Here is a 13977-nt window from a genome sequence, read left to right as displayed (position 1 = left end):
TTTCGGCGACGTGGCGGGCTGCTGATGGATCTCCATTTTCGGCCAGAGCATAGAGCAAGTGTCGATTCTCGAGCAGATACCATATCTATAGGATTGAGTATTGGGCAGTAGGTAGCGAATGCGGAAGACATTGTCTGGGGCCAGAGCGACCTACTTGGTATCGAGGCTAGTGAGTCTAAGGGAGAAATGCCAAGGCGCTAACGACTCAGCAACATTAGACGAATTCCAAACAGTCTTGGCATTTTTGCAGTGATGTCAACCTTGTCAACCTCCAAGTCGAAGCCTTTTGTGCAGCCTCATGTGCCCTTTTCTTTCAATTCCACCCTCTCCTCCTCCTTCTCAACCAACTCCACGAGGGCTGGATCGGACTGCGCTGTTGTGGACGAGCTGCCGATGTTGGAATTCAAAGACCTGACTCTCCGGACTCCGAGCGTCAGGAGCAGTCCCAAGGCACGTTGATCGCAAACGCGATGCCATTCCTTCTTCTGAAGTCCCTGTCATACGATTCCGTCCACACGACGGATCGACAACTCACTTCTTTCGGCCCATTTTGAAGGAAGGCAACAGATCCAGTGCAAATGGCTCCTCCACAAGGTCAAGCCTCATATAAGAAACAGCCGGGGATCCTATCAATATCAAAAGATAGGAAGTCCGTATCATGGACTCCGGCCCAACCGCCAGATGCGGCGCCAACCCTGGTGCTATCCGCAGCAAATATCACAAACCTCCAACAGACCCCTGAGACGAATCCTAAGGTGATGCTAAAGATCTTTGCGCAGGACCCTGGACAGTCTGAACCAGTCGCCCATGTCTTCACTTTTACGTCGACGAAAGATCCCCGGGGAGAGGCTAACGGCATCAAGGAGGCTCTGGCAAATGTTATCCAGGCGCAAAAAGCGGCTCAAACCGCTGCAGCAACTTCCTCGGCAGCAGGCCAGTCAGCCGCCATGACAATGGCGAACGCTATTTCCGGCGCCGGTCGAGCAATCAATATCTGGGAAGACGATGAGCGGCTCAAATCCGACGTCAAGCTTCAGCAGTCCTTGATGCAAGAAGACCCATTGCTGCAGAAGACGTTCAAGGAAGCGCTCAGTCTCAAGCCTGAGTCAATATCTGACGCACAGTTTAGAGCTCAATTCTGGTCCTCTCGAGTGCATCTCCTTCGAGCCCACGCGCTGTCCAAGAGTCAAGGGAAAGGCAGCTTCAACGTCTTGGCCGGTATCAAAAAGGATGATGGCGGTCGAATGAGTCTTAGGCAAGACCAGATTCGTGCCATATTCGAACAATACCCCGTCATGCGAATTGTCTACGACGAACTTGTGCCACGCAAGATCCCTGATGACAAAGATTTCTGGTCAAGGTTCTTCCAGAGCCAGCTACTCATGAAACTTCGCGGGCTCAAATTTGATCCAATGAGAGAATCCAGAGATCAATATATCGATGTCGACCACTACCTGAACCACCCCTTAGTTACTGGTCTCCGACCTACCGCGACCGAAATGCACATTCCCAAGTTTATCGATCTGGAGGGAAACGAGGAGAATTACTTTGGCTACGGTAATCGGCCTGACAGTGAGCTGCGACCTACAACTCTAGACAAGGCGCCCATCATTCGCAAACTCAACGCGATAAGCGAGAAGCTTATGGCGGCTGTCAAGCCCTCGGACGTTGATGCATCTGCTCCCATTGGAATGACCGAGGCCACCTACGAGCAGCTTAAGCTGCGGGACCTTGAAGGTACTCCGGCACAGCAAAATATCATTCTCAACATCCGCGATCAAAGTCGGTTCTTCTCTGACAGCCAGTCCGCTCAAGCCGGCGGAAATGCCGTCGCTGACAGCAACCCTTTCCGAAACCTCGATCCCGCCAAAGCAATCAAAGACGTGCACGCCGATATTTCCGCACATTTCGCTCAGCCCGGCGTTGGCGTCATTCCTATTGGTGAATTCGAGGAGGACGAAGATGAAGACATGGACGACGAAGCTTCTCCAAAAGTGGAAAGCGGATCCTCGATTGCATTGAAACATGTCCTCTCCCTCATCCGAGCCCACCGAGACCAGACCTCCCCGATACCAGAAGCTTCTGGGCTCAGCACGGCGATCTACGACCGACTCAGCCTCACCCATGCCACCACAGTGGAGTTCCTACGCCAGTTTTGGGACGCGTTCTTGTCCGGAGATCCATCTCGCGCGAACGAAGTGGCTAGCCTCGTCGAAAGCCTCAACCGGGCACATGAGCGTATTAACGCTATCGCCGAGGACGCGGAGAAGGAGAGACAGGAAATCATCCGAGCAAAGGAGAGAGAGCTGAACGAACGACATGACAGGGCAGGCAAGAGACACAAGTTTCACCACAATTCCATCAAGGGCGGACGGCACGTGGTCCGCCAGTTGCTCGGACCTATCATAAAGAGTTTGGATGTTGCTATGAGGATGTACAAGCAGGCCTTGGAGGAGCAGGTCAAGAATTCAGGTGAGGGATGAACAGTCCATCGCACTATTTTCGCATCCGCCTTCATATCCAAAAGACGGATCGCACCTCCAACGAAGAGTGTCGGTCTCAGCCTCGAAAAGTCTCCCCAGGAAGTACACAACAAGCCACGTCCCAGGAACCGAACAAACGAGACGCAAATGCTCAATCACGAGATATCAGTCATCGGTCGTGGCCGGTGCGTCCGGCGGACTGTACAACAAGCTCAACCAGGTCGTCGTGATCGGCGGATATGCAGCTGCACCGGACCCCCCGTCAACGGGCGACTGGGCCATCTATCCAAGATCGATCGACCAGAAATCCCTCTTTCACCTTTCTCAATCAAGGCTCAAACAACTCTCAGCAGCAGCAATGAATTTGACATTCAAGGCCGTATTTAGACGACTCTATATGGAACCGGCCCAAGAACTTGGAGGGGTCATTGGAATTTAGATGGAGAGATGTATTTCTTCTGGTTGATTGCCAATGGTGATATAGATTTGGAAAAAGATCTCGCGACGGAGGAGCCTCTTTTCTCTCTCTCCTTCTCCGTCCCTTCCCTTCTAAGTCAACCCCTCGTATCCCTCTCGGCACATTAACTAAGTAAGGCATACAATCTCCATGCTCGCATGCCTATGCACGTGCACTCGTCCACGAACCGCGGCTTTCATTCCCATAGTCACGGTTCATTGCTGGGATCCCCACTGTACAGCGGCCAACCGTGTATATAGATGGATAGGGAGAAGGTGTAGCACAGCCTTTTTTTTATGAGCATTCTTCGTTTTCTGCAGGACCTGTTTAGGCGGCGGGGCCGGGCCAGGCTAGAAATAATAGGTAGGTGTGTATGTATGTACAAGGAGAGACAGCGGTAGTCAAGAAGATCCCGTGAAATATCCCAATATCTGTCTCCCAAACCCGCCTCGCCTCCGACTCTCTTGTTCCGCTCCCGCAGCGCCAACGCGATCGCTCACGGTCCTCATCCCGTCCGCCGAACCGCCTTCTTCCTCCAATCTGCGCCGCAGGCCTTCGTACCGGTCCCGTTCTTTCCTCCTGCTCGACTCGCCGACCATCCACGCAGGGATCCTCCATCTTCCCAGTCCGCCGGGCAACAACTCGCCCATCCACGCCGTGCCCACCGTCCAGCCCACGGCCGCGGGGAGGATGGAGTAAGGGAACTGGCTGAGTGCCAACTGCGCCGCCAGCAGGTACGTGGTCGATTTGTCACTCAGGACCACACCGGGGACTTGTTGTCGCCCGCCCGCCGTCGGGGCCGGGGAACCCGTGGCGATCTTGTACCTGTAGATGCGCGGCACCTCCTCCGCCCAGGCGCTCAGCAGCGCAAACACGAGCCCGGTCGACCCGCTCGGCAGGTAATTGTACCAGCCCAGGGTCACGAGCTTCAGCAGCACCACCAGCCAGGGCACGACCAGGACATTGCACCAAAACACCACGGCGACGAAACTCGCAAACTTGCGGCTGCCCCACAGCCTCTCGAGCACCCGGAACTGGTACAGCAGGACGGCGGAGAACAGCAGCTCGGTCGAGGTGGTGTGGGCGGTCTGGTAGGTCAGGAGGCGGGAGAACTGCAGGTAGGGCCAGAGATGCGGGTGCGGTCGTATCGGCAGGAGGTACTGGACGGAGAGCGTCGACACGAGGATGGACAGGCCAACGGAGGCCAGGATCAGGAGGCGCGCCACGGGAGTGTGGCTGAAACCTGAGGTCGTGACCATGGTGGTGACAGCGGAGAAGGGTGCGTGGTCATGGGAGTCTGGCGGAGGGAGGGGTGGGAAGAGGATTTGACCCGAGGGGTGTGTGACGCAGGAGTATCCGGGTTGCGTGCTTGTTTTCGAGGGAGAAGCGAGGATGCCATGTCCTGCGTCATAAGCACATTGTTGACAACAACCTGGCAGATCTTTCCGACATTGGCAAAAGCCGGGTGGGATATTGTTGAGTGGTGATGAAGACTGGCACGTAGGCACGCAGGCACGGCAGGCTAGGTCAAGAGGAGGACAATGTGGTCGGAGCTCACGTGGGATTCTTCCCCGAGCGTTGCCGCTTTTATAGTACGGTGTATTCCGTGCCGAGCGAGCAACGACTCGATAGTTAGAAGCAACTCGACTCCCCCTTTCTATGGCCAAGGCTGGGCACGTACACAGCTAAAATGCACATGCCCGGTATAGAGACTCAACTAACCTCCCTCAAGCGTCGAGTCTATACAGAACCCACTTGGGTATCTATAGTCGACAAGGTTATCACTGCTGTTGTACTTCTATCGACCGATCTATCCTCTGAGCCCCGATTACAGTAGCCGGGATAATCGAAACACTTCCTATCGATGGTCACTCTTCTTCGGGAATAGTATCAAGGGTAGGAGTATCTACTTGAAGGCATGGAAACCTACAAGCGAGGCAAAAGAAATGAGCGCACGCTTCGAAGGGGGTTGGCTTGAGAGTATCCGCCGGCGGTTATCCCGCCCAGCTGTTGTCTAATCTTCGTCTCTAGACTCTTGACTTGGCCGATCTTCGAAAGGCCTCGCAATAGGGCTTGCACTCGGTCTCCAGAGGCCCAGATCCGGGTTGTGAGCAACGGCCTGACATACCACGGCATTGACCCCGACTCTTCTCAGTATCTCGCACACATCGTCACCACCCATGTACAACGCCACAACGGCGGTAAGGAAGAGCAGACCGCCCACGAGAGCCAGAGCTATATTAGCTCCCACGAGAGCCCACACGGCGCCCTTTTGGACCTTTGTCACGATGTACGAAAATCTCAATTGCACTGTCACAGGGTCAGCCTTGTTCATTCCGGAAGCTGCTATGCCCAGCACCAACGAACTGATGCCAGTTGCAAAGGATGTTACTGGCCCATCGACCCCATACAAGCTGCTATCGGTGAAGGAAGCGCCGATCAGCTCCTCCACCTTGCTGTAGCCAACATCCAGGAACGCTAGCGTGGACTGCATCAAATTGCTGACGCTGGCGTTGGAGGGTTTCACGGACCACGAGCCGGGAACGACGCTGCCATTGAAAAAGGTGTACCGGGCAGTCCACGCCGACGTGTCGCACATGACGAAGAACAGGTAGTAGTCCCAGAAATAGTGGAAGTTATCGACGCTGTCACCCCAGTAGAAGTACTGACTGGTATCGACGGTGGCACTGGCGACGCCGAATGTGAAGGCATTCTGATGGACACGGCTCGGATCTGACCCATTCAGGATCTGCGCGGACGCAGCATCGGGGCCTGAGAAGAAAAAGAGCCGATCGGTCCCAGCGGTCATGTTCGGCAGCGTGAACGCTGGATATTTCGGCCCGCAGTCAAAGTTTGCAGCCGACAAATACTCGCTCGCATTCGTGAGACAGCTGCGAGTCACGAACCTGCACTGGGTTGAGACGGGAAAGGTTTCCGCCACGAAGTCGGCGTTTGATGCAAAAGAGCCAGATCCTGCATAAGCGTACGACGTTGACATTCTGTTCGTCCCGTTCTCGCTCGGAGGAGTGTATGTATATATCGCGGTAGCGAAGGAATCGTTGCTGAGAATGCTCATTCCATCCGCGCTTGGCAAGAAGACGGTACTGCCGTAAAGAGGTTCATATTGGAAAATGCATGGGGACTCCGATTGTGCGTAGAAAGTGTTGTTACCCAGGCACACATACTCGAGCACATAGCTTGAGCCGAAGGTCATATCAGGGTCGACGGGTGTGGCATCGTTGAGCAAGATGCTTTTCGTCGACAAGTGGAGATAGGTGTCTGCGGCAATGATAAACCACCTGGGCGCAGTCAGAGCCAGATACATCATTCGGCGTTGGGGCACCTACGACAAAACAATTGCAACGACGAGGCCAGCAACGCCCAGATTGACGCTCCAGCCTTGGTCATGCCTCTTGACTGCCAACTGTAAATATTCTCTCAGAACTTTCAGCTTCTGCCCCGCGAGAAGGCTCACGAGAAGGCTCACGAGAAGGCAGAACTGCGGCGCTTGGGCTAGGCTGAGCTGAGCACCCCCTAGTTGGCCGCTCTGATACTGTCGTCGCAGCAGAGCTGCAAGGGGAAATCCTAGCAGGGCCACGACGCAAGCAGTCAATGTGTTGGCAATGGTGCTCGACCACGACGCGATAAACACAAAGGTTGCAGCACTTATGTCGACATAGTAGACCCCAGGTTCATCCTTTTCCCCAAGGACAGCAAAGGTAGGATTGGGGTTTGGTGTATGTGACGTGCGCTTGTGGTATAAGAGCTATAAGAATGCTGCAGAGAAGGCGGTCATTGGCAAGCATATGAGCAGGAAGTTGAGGACGATCCAGCCTAGCGCCTTTCCTTGAGACACGGGTTTCCGGAAGGGGTCCAGTGTTTGAGATGTCTGTTGCGCTTCCCTTTCAATTGCGGTAATGGAGGCGTATTTCGCAGAGGAATACTGCGAATTAGCCATGTTGGGAAACCCTCGGATAGGCGAGCCAGAGGGAATTCGTGAAATATCGACATCATTAGTCGTTTTGAATGGGAGAAGAACTTGTCTTATAGCTTGTATTTAGTGGCGGGCAACGGTAAAGACTTGCTAGAGTCTGCGCGAGGAAGACTGCTGTCAAAAGCCTCACCAACAACGCCAGTAGACAGAATTCCACGTAAGGGCGCCATGGTACAAAATCCCCACGCCGTGATTGGGTTCTGAGCACGCTTGGATTGAAGATTGTCGAACTTGGGCAGCTAGCCCCGAGACATGCCGTGTTGAATACGAGGTGTTGATAGTTGCGAGTCGAGGCCTGGGCCGAGAGCTGAAGCAAGGATGCTAGTGTCCCATCCGCATGCAGCGAGTCTAGACCTCTCTCAGACAGCTGGGCGCAGTCGTCGACCGCAAACCAGAGCTACTGCTGTCACTGCTGGCCGCAGACAAAAGCTTGTTAGACGTCAATGGATCTTTGGGAGCCCTTTTCCAAAATTGGCCCTTCCACGGATTGGATGAGGAGGCAAACAGGGCGGTGCTTGGTAAAGCTTGGAGGAAGCTTGTACCGCAAGTGGCTCATTGAACCGGGAGCCCGAGTGCAGAGCCTCGCTTGATGCCATCTCGACTTAGGCGCAGACAAGAGGCAAGCGCCAGGCGGCAAGTGTGGCCGACACCAAGCTGTGCCTCGACTGGACGTTGTTTCTTGCAAGTTGGGGTGCGTAGATCGCCAACTCCTCCGCAAAGAGGGGCCCCTTTGCATCCCATACACCCCCGCAATGCGTGGGGACGAATTCGAGAACCACTGATTGGCATCAAGCACGTGGTAGAGTAATCTACGACGAACTGGTCTCGTCACTCGTCTTGGACAGGAATACCCAGAAGTATAGGATAGTTATTGATTCATCTTTGCTACAGAATTCTGCACCCACCCATGGGACAGACCTCCTGTTGAATCTTTAGAGTTGATTGTCCTCTGTATAGGGGGGGATAGGACATCGCAAGGTACAATCCTAGCAGCGATGTGGTTTTCTCTTCAATAGATCCATATTACGTCTGTGAGAAGTGGGCCTTGATCAATGATGCTACCCGAGATCACTACGGCGTACTTAGTTCGGTACTATCCTGCCAAGGCGCTAGAGCCTTCAACCTTGGCAATAGGCGACCCAATTCACGTTAGCCCGAAAGGAGCACAGGGCGGCACCACTCCCGTCCCGATCCAGGATGAGACACGGCACTGCGGTGGCAGATCATACTGGTTTCCCCGCATCCGATTTCAAGGCGGCGGTTTTGGAGATGGTGAATATGTTCGTTCAAATTTCAAATTCTTGCCGTTAGAGCCTCCGGGAACAGAAATCCTACAATAGCGCACGCAGCAGGACATGGACGAAGTATCCATACCTGGCGCTTTTCCCTCCGCTGCAGACGAGAACGTTCCCAGCAACAGGACACCAAAGAGACGGTTCGTGGGTAGACGGACTGCCGAAGCGCAGGCAAGACAGAGACGAGATGAGACTGACAATTCCGCTCTGGAAGAAACCACCGCGGTGGTCCACAATGGTAACGCATGTCTTGCGGTCGTTGCTGCGGCCCGTGCATCCTAACAGCGAGACAGGTCAACGGAAGACCCCGAGAGCCTTGAACCAGGTACCTCCCGAAATCCTCGATGACCCCGATATCCGAGCGGCGATTGCCCTGCTCCCTCACAATTACAGCTTTGAGATCCCCAAGACCATCCACCGGATAAGGACGCTCGAGGCCAAAAGAGTGGCTCTACAATTCCCAGAGGGGTTGCTGATGTTTGCCACGACCATATCAGACATCCTGACGCAATTCTGCCCGGGCACAGAGACTCTGATCATGGGAGACGTCACGTACGGCGCATGCTGTATCGACGACTACACTGCAAGAGCCCTGGGCTGCGACCTACTTGTCCACTACGCTCATAGCTGTTTGATCCCCATCTCGGCGACCAAGATTCCCACCCTCTATATCTTCGTCGACATCTCCATCGACACGAAACACCTGGTGAGCACCCTGTCTCGAAACATTCCGCCGGGAAAGACGATCGCCATGGTGGGTACCATCCAGTTCAATGCCACACTCCACACAATCAGGCCTGCCCTGGAGGCCGAGGGTCTGAAGTTGGTGGTCCCGCAGATCATGCCGTTGAGCAAGGGCGAGGTGCTGGGTTGCACTGCGCCCAAGATCAGCCCGGACACCACTGTTGATCTGATCCTATACCTGGGCGATGGCCGCTTTCACCTGGAAGCAGCCATGATCGCAAATCCACATATCCCAGCCTATCGATACGATCCCTATTCTCGAAAATTGACCAGAGAAACGTATTCGCACGATGAGATGCTGGACATGCGCGCCGCTGCCATCAGCACCGCGAGAAAAGCCAAGAGATGGGGTCTTATACTGGGAGCTTTGGGGAGACAGGGCAACCCTCACATCCTGACCATGATCGAGAAATACCTTGACAGAGAGGGGATACCGCACGTCAACCTTCTGCTCAGCGAAATTTTCCCTGGAAAGCTCGCACTGTTTGAAGATGTGGATTGCTGGGTGCAGATAGCTTGTCCCAGGCTCAGCATCGACTGGGGGTATGCGTTCCCACGTCCGTTATTGACACCCTACGAGGCTCTTGTGGTGCTGGGGGCGAAGCAAGGCTGGGAACAGGGGGATGGGACTTATCCCATGGACTTCTATGCCAACAATGGTCTGGCGCGGACGACTGAGAAGCTTGCAGCGCAAGTTGGAGTGACGGCGTGAAGCCACTTCGCAGGCAGGTCGACAAGGAGGGAAACGTTAGACGCAAAGTCATGAGCAGTCCTGTATAAACAATGTACAAACCCTATTAATGGCACTTCTCCATACTCCTGCATAGACTCTGCAACGTCCACCGTGAGGCTCGAGTTGCCGAAGTTCTCCCGCCAACCCGCGACCTCGAACTTTGGCTCTTTGTTCATCCGCCTTTTGTGCAACTCTGGCTTCCCCTCCCAAGGGCGACCGACTTTCCTTGTCAACACTCAGCCTCGCCGGCGTGGAATGCATTCGGACATCCATGTAGCCGTCCGCTTCCATGATCAATCCGTGTTTGCGGGCGAGCAGCTCCGGTGCACCATCACCTTCAGAAATGTCGCAACCACGTCCGAGCCGCCCACGCCTTCGTTCCAGAGCCTGCGGAGGCAGAGGCGCGAGAGCATCAGTCAGCTTGCCGCCGCGCAGTCGACCAAGCCCAGCACTGTGCTGAGGCTGAGCCAGAATGGCCAGAATGGCCGGTCGACCGGCCACGAGCAGGCTGCTGACCAGGCTGGCCGGCAGGTGCCATTGGGGTCATCGTACACAGACAATCCGGCCCACGTTCAAAGGCCAGCTCACAAGCAACAGAGATCCGTGTCGATAATCTCGCTGACTTCTCCGACCATTGCGGGCGATCTCGAACACGGCGCGCCTGGGGGCTGGACCAAGCCAAAAAAGCCGAGTCACTCACGCTCCTCCACCGTCCAGATTCATCATGGTTAGTTCTCCTATATAGTCTAATGGCAACCACAGCTCATCGAGATATAGCTCCGCAAAGAAGAACCAGTCAGCAGTATCACCGGGACTCTCAGACGAGTCTTCAACTGCCACCCAGAGGCGGTCGTCGAAGTCCCTTGTCGGCAGCGGCTGGTGGGAGTCGGGATTCCTCCTCCGACTTTAGACATACTGCGGCCATAGACAACACTAGAAGCCAGCACTCAGACAACGAGCCCAACGACCTGCAAATCCCCAGCCCTGTCGATTCGGGCGAGGCTGCTAAATCTTCGAGGACTGGCCCCGACCTTTCTAGCGAAAGGAGCAGTGGCGATTTCTACTCCCTCAGCAACCACTCGCAAGAGACACTCATGTCGGAGCAACCTTCAATCATGTCAGACCATCGGCCTGCTTGGATCAACTCTACGGTCATGCCCCGGCGACCGCCGTTGAGGCCGGCGCACCGGCCGCAAGCCGTTAACCTTCTGATGGGCTACGCGCAGTTGAGCGCCACGTTCACGCTGGACGCCTCGCTGATCGACCAGTCGCACTTTGAGGAAGTAAAAAGCAAAGGGTTCCTCGGCGGCCAGGCGGGCGGCGGCGTGGTCGGGGTCAAGAAGCCGCGGCCGAACAGTGGCTTCCTGGGACATTTCAACCTCAACGCCCTGGGCGGCTCCTTGAACAGCCTTATGGGGGGGGAAGATATGAGCAGCGTCAAGGAGATGCACGCCGTGAGCAACTCTCGCGCCATCCCCATTCTCTCCACGCCGCAGTCGCTGTTGTTCGTCGATATGCACCTCGAGCCCGGCGAGGAGCGGACCTATTCTTACAGCTACCCGTTACCTCGAGGCTTACCGTCCAGTCACCGGGGCAAGGCCATAAAGATTGCATACAACCTCACGGTCGGCGTCCAGGGCGTGCCTGGGAGTCGGGACGTGCACACGGTTCGGCAAGTCAGCATCCCAATCCGCGTCTTCCCAGGAGTCAGTCACGACGGCGAGATCTACGGCCATGATCTGATGCAACCCCATGTTATTCTGCGCGATCTCGCTCGTACAAAGTCTATCTCTGCCCCGCAGGACCAGGAGGAAGGAGGCACCCCGACGACTCAGTCGGCTGAGAAGTCCAGCGTGGAGTTTTTGCAGTTCGTGGACACGCTCCTCGACCACAATCGCCGCCGGCAGTCGAGCTCGGGGACGATGGAGGCATTTCTGAACACCCAAGACGCGGGGGGCCGCGGAAAGGCGCTTCATGCCATCGACCGAGCAATCCTCTACAGCAACTCCCTGTCGGATAGCGAGTCGAGCCCCAACCGCTTCGAGATTGCACGGAACGGATCGCGCGTCGCGGTCATTGTTATTGACCGGCCCCTCCATCGATTGGGCGAGACAGTCACGGCCGTCATCGACTTCTCTGAAGGCCAAGTCCCCTGTGCTTCGCTGAAAGCGACCCTCGAGACGTCGGAGAAAGTCGCGCCCTCCCTCGCAGTCAGGTCCGTCCACACGATCAACCGCATCACACGGAAAGTCTACGCCGCCCGCTCCGAGAACATCCTCTTCGCCCAACGAGCCACGTTCGCACCTAGTATCCCGGCCTCCGCAACACCCACGTTTGTCACCTCGGGGGTCAATCTCGACTGGAGTCTTCGTTTCGAGTTTGGAACCATCAAGCCAGTTGAGAATGACCAGGGCGAGTTTAAACTCGTGACGCATTTGCTCGAGGAAGTGGTCAACGATGAGCGAGGCACGGTGAATGTTGCCGCGGAAAATCTCGAATGCGACACTTTTGAGGTGGTGATCCCCATCACCGTGTATGGCGATCTGGTCCCTGATGGCAAGGAAGGCGAGGAGATTGTCGGTATCCCGGTTTGAAAGCCTTTCACGGCTTGTACAATGTAAATTCAAGAACTATAAACCCAACATACGCGAGCAGCATGGCCAGGCCAACCAAGCGATGCGTGCCGAGCAGAATCATGACGGTCAAAAAGGCCGAGGACGTCCAGGTCCACACGATCTCGTTGGTGTAACTCGAGCCTTGGGCAAGGCTCTTTGAGCTCAAGATGGTCACGCCGAGGCATAGGGTCAACAAGAATATGTTGCTTCCTACAGTATTCGCCACCATGCTGACCTCGCGTTAGTGTCGGAGATTTGTATGCGAGACGATGTAATCAATCTTTTGTGGGGACTGTGTTGGCAAACACAAATTGCCAGATTTGGGGGGTTTGGAACTTACATTCCTGGGTGGCCTCGGTACCCGCTGATGACAGCGACAAACTTCTCTGGTAGAGTTGTTGCCAGGGACAAGAGGGTCGCTCCAAATACGGTTTCGGAGACGTTGAATCTCGCGGCTAGTGACTGGGAGGAGTGTGAGAGGACATAGCCGCTGATGGAGAGCGCGACGAAAGCCAGGATCAGCTTGACCAGATAAAACAGAGTGGAGGGCCGCGTTCTCCTGCGACCTATCAAGGCACTTGACTCGTCAACGCCCTCCGGCCCTGGGTTTCCCTCACGAGGAATCCCCCCCCCGGGAGCAGATCGCACCTCCGGATCTCCCTCAGACTCCGAGTCCGAATCATCATCGTCATCCGACTCTGCATCCGACTCCTCAGGTGCGTCCAGGACGCCCCGATAGATGGACCAACCGATCCCCGCCAGATACAGCCCGAAGACGACCACCAAGACCGCTCCGTAGACATGACCCTCGAGCTGGCCGAATCCCCAAAGCACCGCCACGCCCGTGGTGACGCCGAACAGGACGACGGCGTAGATCTTCGCGCTGACGTCGTACCGGACGATGGCCTCTCCCTGCGCCAAGACGCCCAGTGAAAACGCGCCGAGGATGTTCGCGACACAGCTTCCCAGCACGTTCCCCAGGGCGAGTTTGGGTCGTCGCTGGGCGACGGCGGCGACCACGACGGCGAGTTCTTCCCACTCGGCGCCGGCCGTGAGGAGCGAGATGAGCGTCTCCGAGACGTGCAGGCGGTGGGCGAAGTGGGCGGTGGAGGAGATGAAGACATCGGCCGAGATGCCCAGCGTGTAGATGCTGAGGAGGAAAGTGCACAGAGGGAAGAGGGTCGAGTCGATGGAAGAGGCATCAGTGGCCATGGCCATGGCCATCTTCGTGGAGCTGGATCTCTCGCACCTAGATCATAAAGTTCAAGACGAGATAGGTAGTCCAACTTTGGCCCAAGTCTTTAGGAATGTCGCTAGTTACTATGTCGTTGTCGATACTGTCATTGATGACGGTGAAGTCACCAGAAGCGGAGGAGCAGAAGCAATGATGAATGCTAGTCATAACAGCCCTCTGCGGATTTCGACTTCAGAAAAGCCTAGCGGTGGATAGGTGAAGAGAGCATCTGTCTTTCTCCTCCAAAGGGGGATGCTGTAGCACCGTACATGTCTTCCTCCTCTCTTGGACGTCCTGCGCATCATAAGAGGGGTTCGAGGGAAGAGGCTGTGAAAGGTAGAAAGAGACTTTGCTGTTTGCTGAGTTTGTTCTGTTTGCGTTGTTTGCTTGAGCTAGAGTATTTGGCAACTAGCCCGATTCTA

At 55.5% G+C, this 13977-nt stretch overlaps 6 protein-coding genes across 6 annotated transcripts; 3 read left to right on the top strand and 3 right to left on the bottom strand.

The window, feature by feature from the left end:
- Positions 1-316: 316 nt before the first annotated feature.
- Positions 317-2989, top strand: PV07_08978 (uncharacterized protein). Its single transcript, XM_016396196.1, has one exon. It carries the CDS (start codon positions 579-581, stop codon positions 2481-2483), a length of 1905 nt encoding a protein of 634 aa, XP_016246052.1. The 5' UTR covers positions 317-578; the 3' UTR covers positions 2484-2989.
- Positions 2990-3040: 51 nt separating this feature from the next.
- On the bottom strand, positions 3041-4452 carry PV07_08977 (uncharacterized protein). Its single transcript, XM_016396195.1, has one exon. It carries the CDS (start codon positions 4197-4199, stop codon positions 3342-3344), a length of 858 nt encoding a protein of 285 aa, XP_016246051.1. The 5' UTR covers positions 4200-4452; the 3' UTR covers positions 3041-3341.
- A 502-nt stretch (positions 4453-4954) lies between these two features.
- Positions 4955-6898, bottom strand: PV07_08976 (uncharacterized protein; the record flags this gene model as incomplete). The annotated part of the gene is made up of 3 exons (XM_016396194.1): positions 4955-6239; positions 6288-6706; positions 6767-6898. 3 exons carry the CDS (start codon positions 6896-6898, stop codon positions 4955-4957), a joined length of 1836 nt encoding a protein of 611 aa, XP_016246050.1.
- A 1316-nt stretch (positions 6899-8214) lies between these two features.
- On the top strand, positions 8215-9796 carry PV07_08975 (diphthamide biosynthesis protein 1). Its single transcript, XM_016396193.1, has 2 exons — positions 8215-8467; positions 8523-9796. The coding sequence occupies exons 1-2, from the start codon at positions 8290-8292 to the stop codon at positions 9683-9685; spliced, it is 1341 nt and encodes a 446-aa protein (XP_016246049.1). The 5' UTR covers positions 8215-8289; the 3' UTR covers positions 9686-9796.
- A 110-nt stretch (positions 9797-9906) lies between these two features.
- On the top strand, positions 9907-13708 carry PV07_08974 (uncharacterized protein). The gene is made up of 2 exons (XM_016396192.1): positions 9907-10433; positions 10484-13708. The coding sequence occupies exons 1-2, from the start codon at positions 9962-9964 to the stop codon at positions 12298-12300; spliced, it is 2289 nt and encodes a 762-aa protein (XP_016246048.1). The 5' UTR covers positions 9907-9961; the 3' UTR covers positions 12301-13708.
- PV07_08973 (uncharacterized protein) lies at positions 11457-13838 on the bottom strand. Its single transcript, XM_016396191.1, has 2 exons — positions 12662-13838; positions 11457-12551 (listed from the first exon to the last, which is right to left on the bottom strand). Exons 1-2 carry the CDS (start codon positions 13543-13545, stop codon positions 12308-12310), a joined length of 1128 nt encoding a protein of 375 aa, XP_016246047.1. The 5' UTR covers positions 13546-13838; the 3' UTR covers positions 11457-12307.
- Positions 13839-13977: the final 139 nt, after the last annotated feature.

Source organism: Cladophialophora immunda, assembly GCF_000835495.1.
Source record: "Cladophialophora immunda strain CBS 83496 unplaced genomic scaffold supercont1.5, whole genome shotgun sequence".
NCBI lineage: Eukaryota > Fungi > Ascomycota > Eurotiomycetes > Chaetothyriales > Herpotrichiellaceae > Cladophialophora > Cladophialophora immunda.
This window is presented reverse-complemented; position numbering and strand designations above follow the sequence as displayed.

Bases quoted from the DNA above. Each gene is read 5' to 3' on its own strand.
- PV07_08978 (XM_016396196.1), top strand. From the start codon at position 579: ATGGCTCCTCCACAAGGTCAAGCCTCATATAAGAAACAGCCGGGGATC.
- PV07_08977 (XM_016396195.1), bottom strand. From the start codon at position 4,199: ATGGTCACGACCTCAGGTTTCAGCCACACTCCCGTGGCGCGCCTCCTG.
- PV07_08975 (XM_016396193.1), top strand. From the start codon at position 8,290: ATGGACGAAGTATCCATACCTGGCGCTTTTCCCTCCGCTGCAGACGAG. The intron at 8,468-8,522 runs GTAACGCATGTC...ACAGCGAGACAG, and splicing joins CACCGCGGTGGTCCACAATG to GTCAACGGAAGACCCCGAGA.
- PV07_08974 (XM_016396192.1), top strand. From the start codon at position 9,962: ATGCATTCGGACATCCATGTAGCCGTCCGCTTCCATGATCAATCCGTG. The intron at 10,434-10,483 runs GTTAGTTCTCCT...ATCGAGATATAG, and splicing joins CACCGTCCAGATTCATCATG to CTCCGCAAAGAAGAACCAGT.
- PV07_08973 (XM_016396191.1), bottom strand. From the start codon at position 13,545: ATGGCCATGGCCATGGCCACTGATGCCTCTTCCATCGACTCGACCCTC. The intron at 12,552-12,661 runs GTAAGTTCCAAA...ACGCGAGGTCAG, and splicing joins TACCGAGGCCACCCAGGAAT to CATGGTGGCGAATACTGTAG.